General features: G+C 41.1%; 1 protein-coding gene across 3 annotated transcripts in view; it reads left to right on the top strand.

Moving 5' to 3' along the window:
* The window catches only part of GALNTL6 (polypeptide N-acetylgalactosaminyltransferase like 6), a 460,100-nt gene that overhangs the window by 154,257 nt on the left and 288,922 nt on the right, over window positions 1–16,921 (top strand). For all 3 annotated transcript variants that reach the window (XM_033159707.1, XM_033159705.1, XM_033159704.1), the window contains exon 3: window positions 12,825–12,933. In XM_033159707.1, the coding sequence (XP_033015598.1) occupies window positions 12,825–12,933 (109 nt within the window). The remainder of the gene's footprint in view (window positions 1–12,824; window positions 12,934–16,921) is intronic.

The raw sequence follows: 16,921 nt of genomic DNA, 5'->3' as shown, positions 1-16,921 counted from the left end.
TCCCCTCTTTCGGATATGTAAGCAGTGGCACTCAAAGCCTGGGCATAAGAAATAGAAGTATGCTATGTTCTGTTTGTTTGTTTGTTTGTTTGTTTGTTTGTTTCACATTTTCTTTTCATATATGTCTAAACAAAGAGAAATGTTTTAATTTTAGTCACATGCAAAATAAACGTGAAATAAATATAATCAGGGATATGGATGCATGGTATTCACAGAACTGTTTGAACCCTACGCCCTTTGAATGCATTATAGATACTGTGTGTAGTTGCATTTCCTTACACATTTTGTATAATTTATTCTGCTTTCAAAAGTCAGATATTTTTAAAGGGAATTTGACATTTTCAGGAGGGTCTGGAGAAAGGGTCACAGAGACTGAATATACGTTGGTAGCACAGAGGTCAAAGCTATGCAAGAGTGCATTGCCCATCACTCATAGGTGTTTGAACAGAGACAAACAGTACCTGCACCTTTCTGCACTTTACTAGAATGGCAGCTAGAAACTCTAAAAAGCAAAGTGAAGGTTTTGTCTGCACTGCCTTTGCACTTATATAGTCATGTGGGACACATAAGAACTTAACCAAAAAAAGAGAGAGAATTTCCTATCTAGCATCTAGCAATCTGAACTATACTACCTTTAAACTTTGGCAGACCTAGTCTTCCGGCGTTCACTCTTTTTAAAAAAAGGCCGTCTAAATTTCAGCTCATATGTTTAGCTGGACATGTGGAGCAGTCCTCCACATGATTGTACTTTTAAAGTTACAGCTGGATGTGTCAGGTGCTCTATCTCCTTGAATGTAGAAATACTGTACATCAAATATTAACACAGTGGTTGCCAACCTTTGTGATGGCACACTTGGAATTTTGAGCTAGCTTAAGCCAGGAATTTTGAATTACTCCTACCAGCCATGCACATGCAGAGTTGCATACTTAATGCTGACAAGTCTGTCTGTCTGTTTATCTGCCTATCTTTACTGTCTTTGCGGAACAGAAAAGAAATGCAAGGAAAATACACAGAAAATACACTTTTGTCTGCCCTAAACATGCCGACTTAAATTTGTTGGGTGTTTCCCAGTTCAACTTTTTGGGGAAAGAAACCAGCCCTTTCACACAGCAAATGACTTGATCACTGTGTTTCATGTTATCAGTGTTTGTGAAAGGGTTTTTTTTTACACATCATACTAAATGTGCATAGTGGGGAGGATTTCTCATCCCTGCAAGCAGTGTCCCTCTATGCTAGGCTATGGTTGTCCCCCATGCTAGCTGTTTAGACATTGTTTTGTTTTCTCAAGCATTTAGAAATGATTGGTGTAGGTTGCTGCTGGAATTTTCTTCTTCTGACACTTTGATCTTTTGATCCTTCTTTTATACATGCTGTTGCTTTTAAGGTTTCCTTGTATTGATGTGTGCCTTGTCCAAATGGAAACGCATTGTGTTGACTTGGAAGTAATATAGTATTGAACTTCATTGTACATTGGGTTAAAAGGAAATTTGCAGCTGATGAGTAGCTGCCAAGGCCTATTGGGGGTGCTGTTAGAAATCTTACATGATATATGAGATGCCTCCAAAGGGGAAAGAAAACTGACCTCAGTTCACAATAGAGTGAGACAAAATACAAAAGAGAGCATTTCTAAAGTGGAGATGGTGAGATTCCATAGCACAGAAACTGCTATTTCCTAAGCTTTGCTGGTGCACAGTGGCCAAGATGAAAGATCTATGTTCATATCTTTTAAGGCCTTTTAACTTTTATTTTGTGACTTCCGTTGGCATTTTGCCCTTTCTGGGGTGTGTCAGACCAATAAAGGGCCTTTGGATCTGGTGGATCCCAAACCATCCCTGATCCACCACAACATGTCCCTTTGCCCTCCTACCATAATCAGATCACTGCCAACTGTACATTTATGCTGGTGGACATTTCCACCAAGGTAGCAGGGGCTCTTCCAGGGGCATAAATGCTGTTCTAACAGTGGAGCTCCCCTTTGTCAGTTGGAGCGCCACCTTTGTAAGAAAATACAAACTGCCTTTTAGATATAGTATATCTTATGTAAAAGGGACGCAGGTGGTGCTGTGGTTTAAAACACTGAGCCTCTTGGTCTTGGGCTTGCCGATCAGAAGGTCAGTTGTTTGAATCCGCATGGCGGTGGTGAGCTCCTGTTGCTCTGTCCCAGCTTCTGCCAACCTAGCAGTTCGAAAGCACACCAGTGCAAGTAGATAAATAGGTACCGTTGCGGCAAGAAGGTAGACGGAGTTTCCATCCACTCTGGCACTTGGCCCGGTGTCCCGGTGCATCAGAAGCAGTTTAGTCATGCTGGCCACATGACCCAGAAAGCTGTCTGTGGACAAACACCTGGCTCCCTCGGCCTGAAGCGAGATGAGCGCTGCACCCCATAGTCGCCTTTCACTGGACTTAACCATCCAGGGTTCCTTTACCTTATCTTATGTAAACCAGAGCTGCACAAATGGTAACCTTCAAACTCAGTGCATCCCACCAGCCCATGTATGACCTCCTGTTTTTGCAGTCTGCCTGTGATTGCAGTACAAGGGTGCCAAGCACTGGTAAGCCACAATACATGGCTGATGGACAATATCCGAAATGGCTGCTATAAATTGTTCAAACCTGGATTAAATGTGGAACTATTGCCATTGTTTATTCAGTTGCAAATGTTTAACCTCATATAATAGATCCTGGAATAATTCTGCAGTTACCAACAGAAGCAAAATAAATAAATAAATACTGCTGGCAGTACTGAACATGTATTTTCCAGTTATTGAAAAATACTTGTCTTTATTGCAGCATGAAAATATAATCCACAAATAAAAGCATCATTAGGTTTCACAAAATATATGTTGGCAAATAACTGAGCTGAATTAAACATAATTCATTTGGCGTTCACAAGCTATATTCTACCCTCAGTTTGGGCACATTTATTATTTCTTAAAGTGTTGCTTTGATGCATTTTCTGAAATTAATATTTGGTTAAGAAAAGGTCATAAGCACAATATTTGTTCAAATGCAGTTCATAAAACTCAGACACAAGCATCCTCATGCACATTTTTATTGTTTTTCTCCTTTTATGTTTGGCCAAAGTACTTCAAAGAACACAACTGTGAAGATTTGAATAAAATTACTTTTTCTAAGACAATCCACTGAGAAAAACAATTGGAAAGTGTTGTAATATAATACTACCCACTTTATTTCTAGGGTTGCTGTTGAATGCTAGCTAAAAACAGATTTCACAATCCAGCTAGGTCGGCTTTCTGAAGGGGTCTACTCACTTACCAAATCTGCTATGGGGATCTAGCTGATTCTTACTCACAAGCTTTGCTAGGCAACAGCTACATTCAGCTATAAAGAGCAAAACAGTTTGAATGAACAAACTGTTGCCTATGTTAATTAATTGCATTACATTAGATTACTGCAACGTGTTATACCTGGGCCTGCCTCTGAAGACAATTCAGAAAATTCAGCTGGTGCAGAATTCCGCTGACAGATTGCTCACTGGGGCAGGATGATTGGAGCCTATAATATGAGTTCTGGCCCAACTGCACTGGCTGCCAATTACTTTCCAAGCCCAATTTAAAGTGCTGGATTTCACCTATAAAGCCTTAAATGGCTCTAGACCTCAAGGACCGCCTCTTGAACTGACCCAGACCCTACTATTATCATCTGAGCCCCTTCTTCATGTGCCTTGTCTGCAAGAGATCCAGAAGGTGAAAACATGAGAATGGGCCTTTACTGCTGTGGCTCACGTGCCATCAGTATATATCTTTATGTGCCAGGCAAAAACGTTTCTCTATAACCAGGCCTTTGGCCTTTACTATCTATGTCCTTTTAGAAGTGGGTGGAATGTTTTCAACCACACACACACATTAATCAGCAGCTGGAATACTACACCCTTGTGCAAATTAACTGAAACAAAGCATGTTTTCTATGCCACAGTCTGTCAAGCACCCACAAAAGAAGATGTTTGGGGGATACTTCAGTTATTATGGTTTCGAAAGCCTGCAGCCAATAGAAGGAATTATGCGCTCACCACAAAAAATTAGGTTCTACGAAAGAGAGTTATTCCAGAGCTGGAAAAGAAGTATCCTGACGGTACTGGGATATTGCAGCAGGACCTAGACCCCTGTCGCACATCAAAAGTGGTGAAGAAATTCATGACAGAGTAGCAAATAAAGAGAGCCAGTGTGGTGTAGTGGTTAAGAGTGGTAGACTCGTTATCTGGGGAACCGGGTTCGTGTCTCCACTCCTCCACATGCAGCTGCTGGGTGACCTTGGGCTAGTCACACTTCTCTGAAGTCTCTCATCCCCACTCACCACACAGAGTGTTTGTTGTGGGGGAGGAAGGGAAAGGAGAATGTTAGCCGCTTTGAGACTCCTTCGGGTAGTGAAAAGCGGGATATCAAATCCAAACTCTTCTTCTTCTTCTTCTTCTTCTTCTTCTTCTTCTTCTTCTTCTTCTTCTTCCTAGATTTGCCATGGAATTCACCGGACATAAATCCCATTGAGAGTTTGTGGGCTGTATGTGAAACAAACAATGAATTTAGTACATTAGTTTATTCTACAAAACTCACATATACATGTACAAAACTCACATATACGTACATTAGTAACGGATATTACCTCTGCTATTTTTAAGCAGCATTTCAACACGGTTTGGCATGGAGTCTACTAGTTTCGAAAAGTCACTGTGGATTTTCGGATCCCTGTACCACACTTGAATCAGCGCCTGAATGAGCTTCTCCATAGTTGTACAGTCTACAGCACGGAGGTGACTTTTGCATATAGCCCACAAATTCTCAACACCAAAATAACTGAAGCACCCCCAAAACATCTTCTTTTGTGGGTGCTTGACAGACTGATCGATGTGGCTTTGTTTCAACTAATTTGCACAAGGCTGTACATGCTACAAGCAAGCATTGTATTAGCATGAAGAAACATGAGTTAGGAGACATACCTATATACTCGAGTATAAGCCGACCCGAATATAAGCCGAGGCACCTAATTTTACCACAAAAAACTGGGAAAACTTATTGACCCGAGTATAACCCTAGGCAAAGGTGGAGGAGGAGGAAGGAGCAGCCTGAAAGGTATATGACTCTGCCGTCGCCAACAGTGGCAAAGGCAGCAGAGGAGGAAAGAGCAGCCAGAAAGGGCAGCTTTCAGGCTGATTGTTCCTCCGCTGCCGACAACAGCCTCTGCCACTCGCAAGGGCAGGCACAGGAGCCATGCTTGGCAGAGCGGTGGCAGCAAACTCTCACTCGAGTATAAGCCAAGGGGGGCTTTTTCAGCATTAAAAAATGTGCTGGGAAATTTGGCTTATACACGAGTATATACGGTACTTAATTTCAGCTGTGATCTTACAGTCCCTGGGCTATAGGTTCCTTTGTATCTCTCTTTCTGAGAATGGAGATACATTCGCCCTCAGAGACTGGATAGCACTTCCACAACACTGTCAAAAGGTCTGCAACTGGTTATTCTCCAGTGTCAGAGAGAGTTGAAGGAGACCTGTTCTAGGGGTATGTCTTTGGTGTGCTGTGCAGGATCCATAGCCTCTCATTCCAACAACACACCTCTGCAACAAAATAACCCAGCTTAATTTCTATGCCACTTTTTCACAGTAAACTGTATCCAAAGCAGCTCTCAGTAAAAACCAGCTTATTATCGAAATACAGCATCACATCCAAATTCAAATACAGTGGTACCTCAGGTTAATTAATTCGTTCTGGAGGTCCATTCTTAACCTGAAACTGTTCTTAACCTGAGGTACCACTTTAGCTAATGGGGCCTCCCGCTGCCGCCACCACACCATTTCCTTAACCCGAGGTACTGTTTCTAGGTTAGCAGAGTCTGTAACCCGAGGTACCACTGTAATACAAAACTAACTAACTAACACAGCATAACATAAATTCTTCATAATCAAATGATCTGAACTTAATACATAGTAAACGCAAAGCACCATCAAAATGAACAGGATTTAAAACAAAAACAATGCAACCCTCACTATTAGCTCTACCCTTGCTTTACCCCAGGGGGTCAGTTCAGAGCTCTTGGAAGCAGAGTCCTCTTCCCAGGCTTGGCTCTGGCTCCCTTATCTGTCCTCCAAAAGAAGGTGTCAGCAGCAGAAAGGAAGTGTTGTGAAGTGGCAATGATGGGAAGTCCTCTTTCCCCACCTCCTAGATGTTCTGACTGCTAGTGTTGGCCTTACTGCAGTAGAGGACAAGGCCTCCCTTAGCAACTAGTGCTAACCCCAAAATGGCCCCCAAATTTACCACTCAGTTTAGTGATTGAAAGGAATTTGGGATCCATGAGGTGTGTGGGGGGGTCCTTTGGTGGTGTCAGAACAGAGGTGGTTTTTATTTCATAAAAAAATAAAATCCTTTTAGGCATTTCTTTTTCCCCATGCCATGTGGAAATGTTGAAGCACCTCTTCTTCTCCAACTCCCCACTCTCCCTGTTCCACTAAGATTTCTGGGAAGGGGAAATGTTGGCCCTTGATGGTAGTCATTTCTGCCCACCTCACCTCCAAAACCCTATCAGAGCCATGCTACATCATTACATAACATTGTCCAAGGAGCCTTGTTGGAGAGTGAGAGTGGTGGCTGCCAGGAGAAGCTTTGCCCACCTTGCAGTACACAGAAGTAGCAAAATAATTATTTAAAGGAAGGGGGCAATAATTTAGGAGTAATGGATGGATGGCTCAAATTACAAAGTTAATGCTTCATTGGACTTTATTCATACAATCTGATTATATGTATGCATGTGGTATTATTTAATTTGGCTTCTTCATTTTTTAAATGCAATACTGAATAGAAATCACTGTTGAGGTTATAAGACTTCCTTCCAGCCACAGAAATAACACTCCAGTAACTGAGTTTCTCGAATGGAAATTCCTCTGGCCTTGGGCATCACCAAGTCAAGGAAACTATTTTCTGAAACACTTTAAAATAATCTTGTTAAGCCATAGAACAACATCAAAAGGAAAGGCTTCCTAGATGTTCAGCTGCTGACAAGGGAAATCAGCAGCTAAGGAATTGCAGACAGCTTCACACCCCATTAATTTAAATTCCTTGCTTGCCTGGTGGAACATGAAGTTTTAGGAAATTCCTAAAAATCCGCTTCAGGCTCCTTGAGTAAGCGGGGTGGGGGTGGAATCTCCTACTGTTTGCATATGGAGAAAATTTCATTAAATGTAATTCCTCAGGGCTCACTAATATTCACTTTCCCCCAATAGGTCTCATTAGGAGAATTAGTATGTCTGAATTCTGCTCTTCAGAAAGGACTTCCTGGGTCATCGTACTCTATAAAATTAGGGGGGAAAGCTCAAGCTCCTAAAGTTACTGTGATGCTGATTCTCTCCTCCTGCCTCTCCTTTACTGTGCTTTCTGTGGGGAATGGGAAAAGGGCAAACCTCTACACATAGTTGAGCAACATGAATTTATGGGGGATACTGTGGAAGCGCTATGTAAAGAGCTAATAGGGGGGTGTCTGTCATTTTGACAGGCAGGGGAAGGGGAGGGGAGGATGGAAGGACACATGATAAATTTGTTCTTGGCAAATAGAACCTGACCTGGCCCTCACCTTCTAGGCTAATGTGTTTGCTGTGAACAGTTGCAAAATTCAGAGAAATGTGAAATCCGAAGGATAATTACATTCCAACCTGCACAATCGGCCGGGAGGTGTGGAAGGAATCAGAGGCAATAAGTCTCTAAGGAAGGCAGTGATTAGCCTCCCATCCATTGCATTTCATGTATACCATATCAGAATATGTATGATTTCTACATGAAAGATACAGGTGAAACTCAAAAAATTAGAATATCGTGGAAAAGTCCATTTATGTAAGCAATTGTTTTCATTAGCTACTGGAGTTTAATATATGAGATAGACTCATGACATGCAAAGCGAGATATGTTTGTTATAATTGTGATGATTATGGCGTACAGCTGATGAAAACCCCAAAGTTGAAATTGTTAATTTGGGGTTCTCATCAGCTGTACGCCATAATCATCACAAATATAACAAATAAAGGCTTGACATAACTCGCTTTGCATGTCATGAGTCTATCTCATATATTAGTTTCACCTTTTAAGTTGAATTACTGAAGGAAATGAACCTTTCCACGATATTCTAATTTTTCGAGTTTCACCTGTATTTGGGGAGGCAGGTAAAATGCACCATCAGTATATCTGATCACTTACAGTCGTCCTGATTCATACAAGTATGTGTTGAGTTGGAGGAATTCCCCCAGTCGTAAACATACACAGTATTTTTAAGCAACTGATCTGGTATTTTAACTCACCATTTCTGTCCGAATAAAGGTAATATGTGCAAAAACATGTTAACATACCAGAATATATATGATAAATGTAAACTTGATGAAAAAAATATTTCACTGCTTCTTGCTAATGAAGATTTCCATTCCTTGCTTAAATCAGGCTTTTGGGCTTATTAATATTGGACAGTTGAAATTGCTGTATTATCCAGGGAAATTTGAAATACTTCAGGGAATCCGCTGAGTAGTTAAACTAAAGTTTTCTGCCGTTTGGGGGTGCGGGGGAAGCTATTTCAAGTGATCAAGGGAAAGCAAATAAGCATGACTGACAACCCTAAAGCTGACTTGTAGAACACTGGTCTATTTAATGTAAGTTAAAGCAATAAAAAAGAAAAAGAAAAAAGAAAATGAATTCAGCTGTGCTGTTTCCCCTTTGGTCTTATAGCATTTAATAAGTGTTTTGTTATTTCTAGTCATACACTCAAAACATGTGCAAGATAATCTCTTTTGGAAGAAACAACAATTGTCAACTTAATTGACATGTGAGAGGATGGAATTCTGTGTTAATTCATTTCCTGTGCTGTAAAGGTTGTCTGAGTCTGTTAATTTCTCTTTACACAATATACAGCTTTGGAAGAGAGATTCCTTTTTCATATCACAGCACTTCTTTTCTGATTATACAAACTGCATATGTGACTGCATTTGGAACACTGTGTACCGGGCCAGTTGCCTCGCCTCAAAAAGGATGTTTCATTTTTCACAGATATGTGCATTTAAAGCATTTTTGTACACACTAATCAGCTAGAGAACTGCATAGCAAAATTCAGAGAAGTGCTAATGTTGAAAGATGGCTGTTTCAGTTTGTGTATTGTTTTGGGGAGTGTGGATTTTGTCGGTTCCTCAACTGAATCAAATTTATTTCCCAAGCCTACCTGTGGCCCTCCACAACTGTCTTCATCCCTGACCATTGACCATGCTGGCTGGGGCCAATGGGAATTGTAGTCTAACAACATCTGGAAAGCCACAGGATTAATAATCCCTGCTATAAAGTTTAAGATATGGGTATCTGTACATGGCCACAATTGGTTGAGGTTGGTAAAATGAGTGCATAAGCCTCAGAGTATAAGTACAATGGTACAGTTAAGCAAATTTAGAATTAATAACCCTGCATTGTCCCCCACCCCATTTAGATTGCAATGTACATTAATTCACTCATTGCTGTGTTTGGGACCACCCTACTCTTTCGGCTGAAGAGGGTCCTTGATTTCTGCCCCAAAGTCCTGCCTTGACAAACTGTGCAAGTATGACTACGCAGACTCAAAAATGTATTGTCAAAGTTTGTTGGAAATGCATTACAAAGTTCATGGGGTCTGAGCTACCTGCTGGTCTGTTGCTCAGGTTTAAGAGATGGGTGTTTGCCACAAACACACAAAAACACAATTATGCTGGTGGCGGGGCGGAGTGCAGAATACTATACTGAGCTCAGAGACCATCTTTCTGAAAATTTATATTTTTAGAAAACAAAGTTTCTAGTCCTTACAGTAGGGATTTGGATTCATTCCAAGAATGGTCATGCTACCTTCTCAGGCTAAAGCAGCGAGGGTGAGAGATGGCATCATGGGCCTACCTGGTGATGGGGGTTTGGAGGAGGTAGGGATATCAAGTGCCATTCTGAAACCATTTCTCTGAGAAATTTCACCTGGGGTCTTTTCCCCTGAGGATGGAGGATTGGGGCCCTGGCAGCAGGGGTACTCTATAGGTTCAGGGCTTCTTCTGTCTCATGGCAGCCATGTTTCCAGGTTAGAAATACAGGCCACAGCAGTGGCTGTTGGGCGATGTCTCTAGACTCAACAAATTACAGAGAATAAAGGAAAATATGCAAACGTGAATAAAAGTTGAGAACAAATTAGCAGGCAATGCAATATACAGTTCAGAATTTTACTCTTTTTTTCTTTATTCAACTGTAGGGGGTCTGATTTGACCTTTTAATACTGGAAATCTTTTAGGATCAGTTTGAGTACTGATGCTTTTAAGGGATTTTTTTTTTATTTTACCAACAGTCCATAGCAGGACAGTAGTATAGGAATTATAAAATTTGGCAATTTTTATCACAAATGCACCAGGAAGAAGGATGGGGCCATTCACCTTGTCAATTTCAAGAATATGTTGCTTAGTATTTGAAATAAATACTCAAAATAAAATAGAATGTGGCTGGATTTCTTTGTGCCAGTCTTACTTGTTTTGATTTTTAAAAAAATATATATTAAATTTTATTAAAAAAACATTACAAACATACTAATACAAAACAATACAACTATAATAAACAAAAAACAGAACTACAATAAAAACAAAAAAACTTACACTATCCTTAACATCTATCCTGAACATTGTGTCCTGACTTCCTCCTGTCTCCACTTCCTGCGTTCCTTGTGAATCATCTTTAGTAATTTCTTACCATCTTAAAATCTCTTATTTTACTATAAAAAAATCATTAAATTTATTTAATATCTTGACTCATAACTTCTCAATTTCTACATCATAACCAAACTCTAAATCTACAGTCTAGCTTTTTTACTTGTTTTGATTTAAATAATTTATTACACTTCAACAGTATTTCAGTTTATTGTGGGAAGTGTGCAGATGTTTTTACAGGCTGGAATGCAATCTTCTCCTGCCCTAGTTCAGTCATAACCATTTGATGCAGGAGCTTCCACACTCACACAGTCAGGCTTGACGCCATGTTTGAGGGGGCCTTCAGCAAGGAGCCATGTGGTGTGTCCCCATATTGTCCTAGGTGTGTGCCCCAAAGCTTAACAGAGGGCACAGTAAAGAATTGGGGTGGGTGGCAGTGTGGAAAGCAGTGCCGCTGCATCTGCTCAGTACTCCCTCATCCCAGCACTGTGAAGAGAAACACCTGGTGAGGCAGCTGCGGGCACCGCCATTTTCATTATCCCCAATATCTCGCTCGCAGCATAGGCCACAACCACACCATACTTTTAAAGCACTATGATGCCATTTTAAACAGCCATGGTTCACACACACAATTCTGAGTAGTGTAAGAATCTACCACTCTGCACAGAGGACTCTTGGAATTGTAGCTCTGTGAGGGGTCTGGTATACACCTCAACTACCCCAATTAAATCAGGACATCCTGTTTTTGGCTGCCGTGCTCCCAGCATGGCACCTGAAGATGTGTGAGACCATGGAGGCCAAAATGCACGTTTTGGGGGGAAATGTGAGGTCACACAGGTCATGTGATTTGTGCGGGAGTGGAGTTGGGGAAAAACAATGGTTTTCAATCTCAACATGTTGGAGGGTATGGACTGGGGGGCCTGAGCATCCTTAACAGAATTCTTGGGGGAGGGAGCCATGATTGCTTAAAGTGGTATACTAGTGCATTAAATGTATGGGGTGAATGCGGCCATATTGTAGGTAGGGCCCCAAGGCATTGGAGATAATGAAGATGGTGGAAGCTGCAGTCACCTCACTCAGCACTTCCCTTTACAACACGGGACACAAAAATGGGGTTGTTTCGTTTTGTTTTTTAAAGGGAAGCCAGTCTCAGTCATGGTAGACCCTGGCATTTGCTCTGCTATTCTGGGTGCTGATTCCAGGCCTCCACATATACTGAACCCACAAATGATGCTTACTAACCTGCCTAAAATGAGTTTCTTGTTTAGTTCTCTGGAAATATGTATCTGTTTGTCATCTTTTACTTTCCTCCAAGGGCCTTAGAGTAGTATACATTGGACTCTCTTATTTATTTGTACAATATTCCTGTGAGGTACCTCAGGCTAAGACTTAGTGATTTGCCAGAGACCAGTCCTTAAACAACAAGGGACCTACTTTTTGTGATGGGTCCCTTAGCCACACTTTTTAGAAGGCCACACTGTAGGTGGGGGGGGGGGGGTGATTTGACTAAAATTGGGGAAATCTGAGGTGGGGCCTACCTTTCTCCCATCATTTGAACACCTCGTCATCTGAGAGACCACATCACAAGACTATGGCCATTTGATTTGAACCTCGATTTCTCCAACACACAGCACAGTCTAGCCACTCTCCTAAACTAGCTTTTAAAGTGTGAATTCAACTGCCTTCTCTATTTTGGTTTAGTTTAAAAAGGCGAAACATCACAGAAAAAGATAACATTTAAAAAAATCATTATATGGAATACGAAAAATGGCAACAATTTAAACAAAGGTAACAGCACAATACTATAAAAACAAAGGGGGAAAACAGTGAATAGCTGATCTTAAGATAAATTGCTAAGCAGCAGATTGTTCTTAAAGCTTGCTAGACTAATAAGATATTTACTAAGCACCTAAAGATGGGTGCAGAGGAAGCCTAGCAAATCTCTACCTGCAGGTAGTCCCACTTTCTCAGAGCAACCCTTAAAGTGAATGTGAACGTCATCCTGCATATGCATGAGTCCCATATGTATGTTGCAGATCCATACAGGGAACCTGACTGCTATCTGTCTTTGCCTATGAATGAGTTTGGGTTTCTTTAGAGAAGGTAACATTTAATTATACCTTTTCCCCCCTGTTTCTACAGACATTCCCAATGGGGCTTGGAGATGGACAGCTCTATACCTGGACAGATGGCTTGAAAAGAAAGGACTGGCATGACTATGAAAGTATTCAAAAAGATGCCATGCGTTCAGGTGGGATGTTTAGAGTAAACTTCCTCCTTTACACACTGGGATACCTTTCTTTTTCTTATTCTTTTGCACTAGACCTGGCAAAGCAATATCTGCTAGAATCTCATTCATATATATATATATATATATATATATATATATATATATATACACACACACACACACACACACACACACACCTCGTTCCTATGTCATGTAGAATCAGAATCATGTGAAGAATTAAGATCAGTTAGAAGTAGCCACTTGGATTGCCAAAATAAAACCTGTATCAATTGTATTATTTAGCAGCTGATTTTTTTATATAGTGGTGTAAGTTGTAAAAGCTTTAACAAGATCCACTCCTCCACATTATTCTTGATTACTTCAAGTGTCTTTTTCCAGCTGCTTTGATTTCTTCATTCACTTGGATTCCACTTCAAAATGCTTAGGGTGGCGCACATGTGAGGAAGATGAGGTTGTGGAAGAGTGAGTTGCCAAAGATCTCTTAGGGAATTTGAAGCTGGGCCTCCCCAGTCATGGTCCAGCATTAGCCACACCATTCTAGAACAGGTACATCTATATCGCCCTCCTCCAAAAGGGTTTACTCTGCCAGTTGTGTGAGATCTGGCTCTTGGCAAGTTGTGGCCAGATCACCATCTCTCAGCCTAAAATATCCCACAGTGAGGATGTTGTGGGGGGGGGGGAAGCACTGAGATTCTTGGAAGATGAGCTTAAAATGTAATTTACATTTGCTGTTCTAGCAACACCAGAAATACAAGTGAAGAGAATACTTTGTAAGATCACTTACAGTACATTTTCTTTTTAAAAAAACACCTCCAAACATCATCTGTTTGATTAGCTACATTTAAATTTTCTAAAGTCTTGCTCCTAATTTTGTCAGCTTCTAACCAAAGTTGTTTGTTGCAGTAAACAAAAGTCAATCATTTTAGTGCAGCTGGGGCATCACAGCTTCATTCTAATGAGAAATCAGTATTAACCTAAAAATAATCCTTACTTGTATCCCCTAAGGATCAGAATTAACAAGAGGAATTACATCTCTTGATTGGGGATTAGGAATTTATACTTTTCTCTCTTTTTTTTTAACTTGCAAAATCATCTCACGCTGACAACCACTTCACAAACACAGTTCTGAAAACACAACTTTGTGCGTCAACGTCAGTAGTTAGATTTTGCGTGTCTGTTTCACTGCGAAGGGCCTTTCCCAAAAATTTAAGAACCACTGCTCTTTGGTGGTTATGTGATTCCTTGTGGCGCACATGCAAAGAAATGAGCTCCTAGGCAATGCAGTAAGTGGCAATGTTACTTCTAGTTGGCCAGAGCAGTCACAATGGCTCCAAACCAACACATGGTACCGTGGGTTTCTGGCTTCTGGGAGCTATTGTGACTGCTCTCCTAAGTGATACTGCATTGGCATCTGTTGTACAGTGTAGGGGATGCCTGAAGTCTTCTGGAACAATGGCGGTTGGGGCACTGTCAGTTCACAACATAGGAGTATATCATACTCAAAATGTTATTACACATTTATTTGCCTGCAGTCTTCCCCTAATTTTGTGCTTCTCTTTGGTGGCCATTGAATTTTCCTTACATAATACTGGGGGCAAATAGAAACAATATGATACCTCAACATACCTGTTGCTATTACACTTAGTGTAAACCATGCAGGAGACTTTTTTTAGAAGTAGTACAGAAATGTAGCAAACAAACACAGGACAACTAGTTCCTGTGACAAAATGTTGCATTGCACAGTGCTCCTATTCATGGTCCAGGGCAGCCAACCACACTCTTTTTCAGGATACTCCAGGCTTCCTCAAACACGGCCCTTCAGATGTTTTTGGCCTACAACACCCATGATCCCTAGCTAGCAGGGCCAGTGGTCAGGGATGATGGGAATTGTAGTCTCAAAACATCTGGAGGGCCGAGTTTGATGAATCCTGGAATACTCCGTTCTTTTTCCCTCCCCTGCAGTTTTAAGGGGTGGTTTCTTGAAAGATATCCAGCATTTCTTGGTCACTGAATATGCTCAGACCTCGGTGTGTTCTTTGTGGGGTGGGCTCAGATGTTTCCCCTTAATACTTTTGGTACTTTTACAAACCTTGGGTTGCCTCTGATAGTTTGCTCAGTAGGCCTGATTTGGCTGTCAGAAACCTTTTGAGTTTACTATTATAGTGCTACATTTGTTTATTTGCTGTTTCCGTGATTGCAAAATATACAAAGCAAAGGAGAAGGGGCCAATAAAAAGCAACATGGATAGCTCATCACCACTTTCCTTCCCATATACTTCTCATCCATTTCCAAAACCAAGCATACTGAAGGCAGCACGTATGCTGCGAGAGCCGATATGGTGTTGTGCAAAGTACTGTGCCTATTACAGAATGTCTTTTTGGTGGGAGGGAGCACTTTTGTTGTTGTGGGCTGTAGACACTCATAACTCTATGCAAGAGATGCAGGAGAATACTAACACACCTTGAAATTGCTATATTTTAATTTTTTTATTATAAATCATATTAACACTTGCAGTGCACTTCACACCCACCCACCCACACACCATTTTAATCATGGATGGCACTTCCGTACAACTGTAGTACAATGGCCACATCCATAGTCATAGAATCATAGAACTGTAGAGTTGGAAAAGACCACAAGGGTCGTTTAGTCCAACCCTCTGCAATGCAGGAATCTTTTGCCCAATATGGGGCTCAAACCCACAACCCTGAGATTAAGAGTCTCATGCTCTACTGACTAAGCCAGTGTTTTTCAACCTTTTTTGGGCAAAGGCACACTTGTTTCATGAAAAAAATCACGAGGCACACCACCATTAGAAAATGTTAAAAAAATTAACTCTGTGCCTATATTGACTATATATAAAGTAATTTCCCACGGCACACCAGGCAACATCTCGCGGCACACTAGTGTGCCGCGGAACAGTGGTTGAAAAACACTGGACTAAGCTATCCCAACAGTGAAGGAAGATTAACAGATAAAAATTGATGCTGATGCTGGAGAGGATGCAAATCAACTGATTTGGTATGAAATCACACATTGAGAATATGCATGTATACATAAGCACTATAAGCATAGATAAAAATGGTACAATTTAGCAGCCACTACTGTGTAATCCTTACAGGGCGTGAATAGCTAGCTGCTAAAGTAACTGCTGCTCCAAGCTAGCATTACAGTGTATAAAGGATTAATCTTACTGCAAGGCCGGTACAATATTCTTGAAGCCAGTTTGATGCCAGTGGGCAGACAGCAGTTCTTTTGATGGCAGCCTCCGTTGCTTTGAGGCAGAGCTGACGCTTATCTAGTCAGCTGTGCTGCCAGGTAAGTGTTCCAGCATCAATTAGAAATCCATTTTCAAGCATCTGATTTCCTCCAGCCAATCCCAAGGCAGATGGCAAGCAGTCAGCTCCAAATGCTAAGCTTCTTCCATTCCCAGAATGCCAGTCTCGATCCAGTGCCTTTTTGGCTTATCTTAACATATGTTTTCTCATGATGCTTAACATATGTTTTTCTCATGAAGTATCATTTTCAATGGAAAGGAGTCTAATGTCATATAATACAGAGCTGGTGTGCTTCTGAGTATTTTGTAGAAGTGGGAATTTCAGCAGTTGCAGCTTTTTATGGCGAGTTGTCCTGACCAAAATCCCCTCCTGTATACAATTATTACTGGTACAGCAATTCAGCAGGACCTTCAAGCTCAGACTCATGTATGGAATACTGTTTCCAAATGAAGAGATTAAAGACCTTGCAGCACTCACATGAAGTCCACCAAAAAGCATTTCTACATGGTGGTGGCACTGTATAAGGCAGGTGCATGAGTTCAAACATCTTACTAAGCACATTGCCTTAATGCAGCAAGAATTCTCAATCCATAATGCAGCAATAATGCTCAATCCATACATGCGTACCAGTGACTCATCCTAGCACAAAGCCACCGTGTGTGATTGACTTTATGCATCTATTGCAAGGGGCAGAAGTGCTTTTTGGCACC

This window comes from Lacerta agilis, chromosome 9 (genome assembly GCF_009819535.1).
Source record: "Lacerta agilis isolate rLacAgi1 chromosome 9, rLacAgi1.pri, whole genome shotgun sequence".
Classification (NCBI taxonomy): Eukaryota; Metazoa; Chordata; class Lepidosauria; order Squamata; family Lacertidae; genus Lacerta; species Lacerta agilis.
The sequence above is the reverse complement of the archived record's forward strand: the minus strand, read 5'-3'. Positions and strand labels throughout refer to the sequence as shown.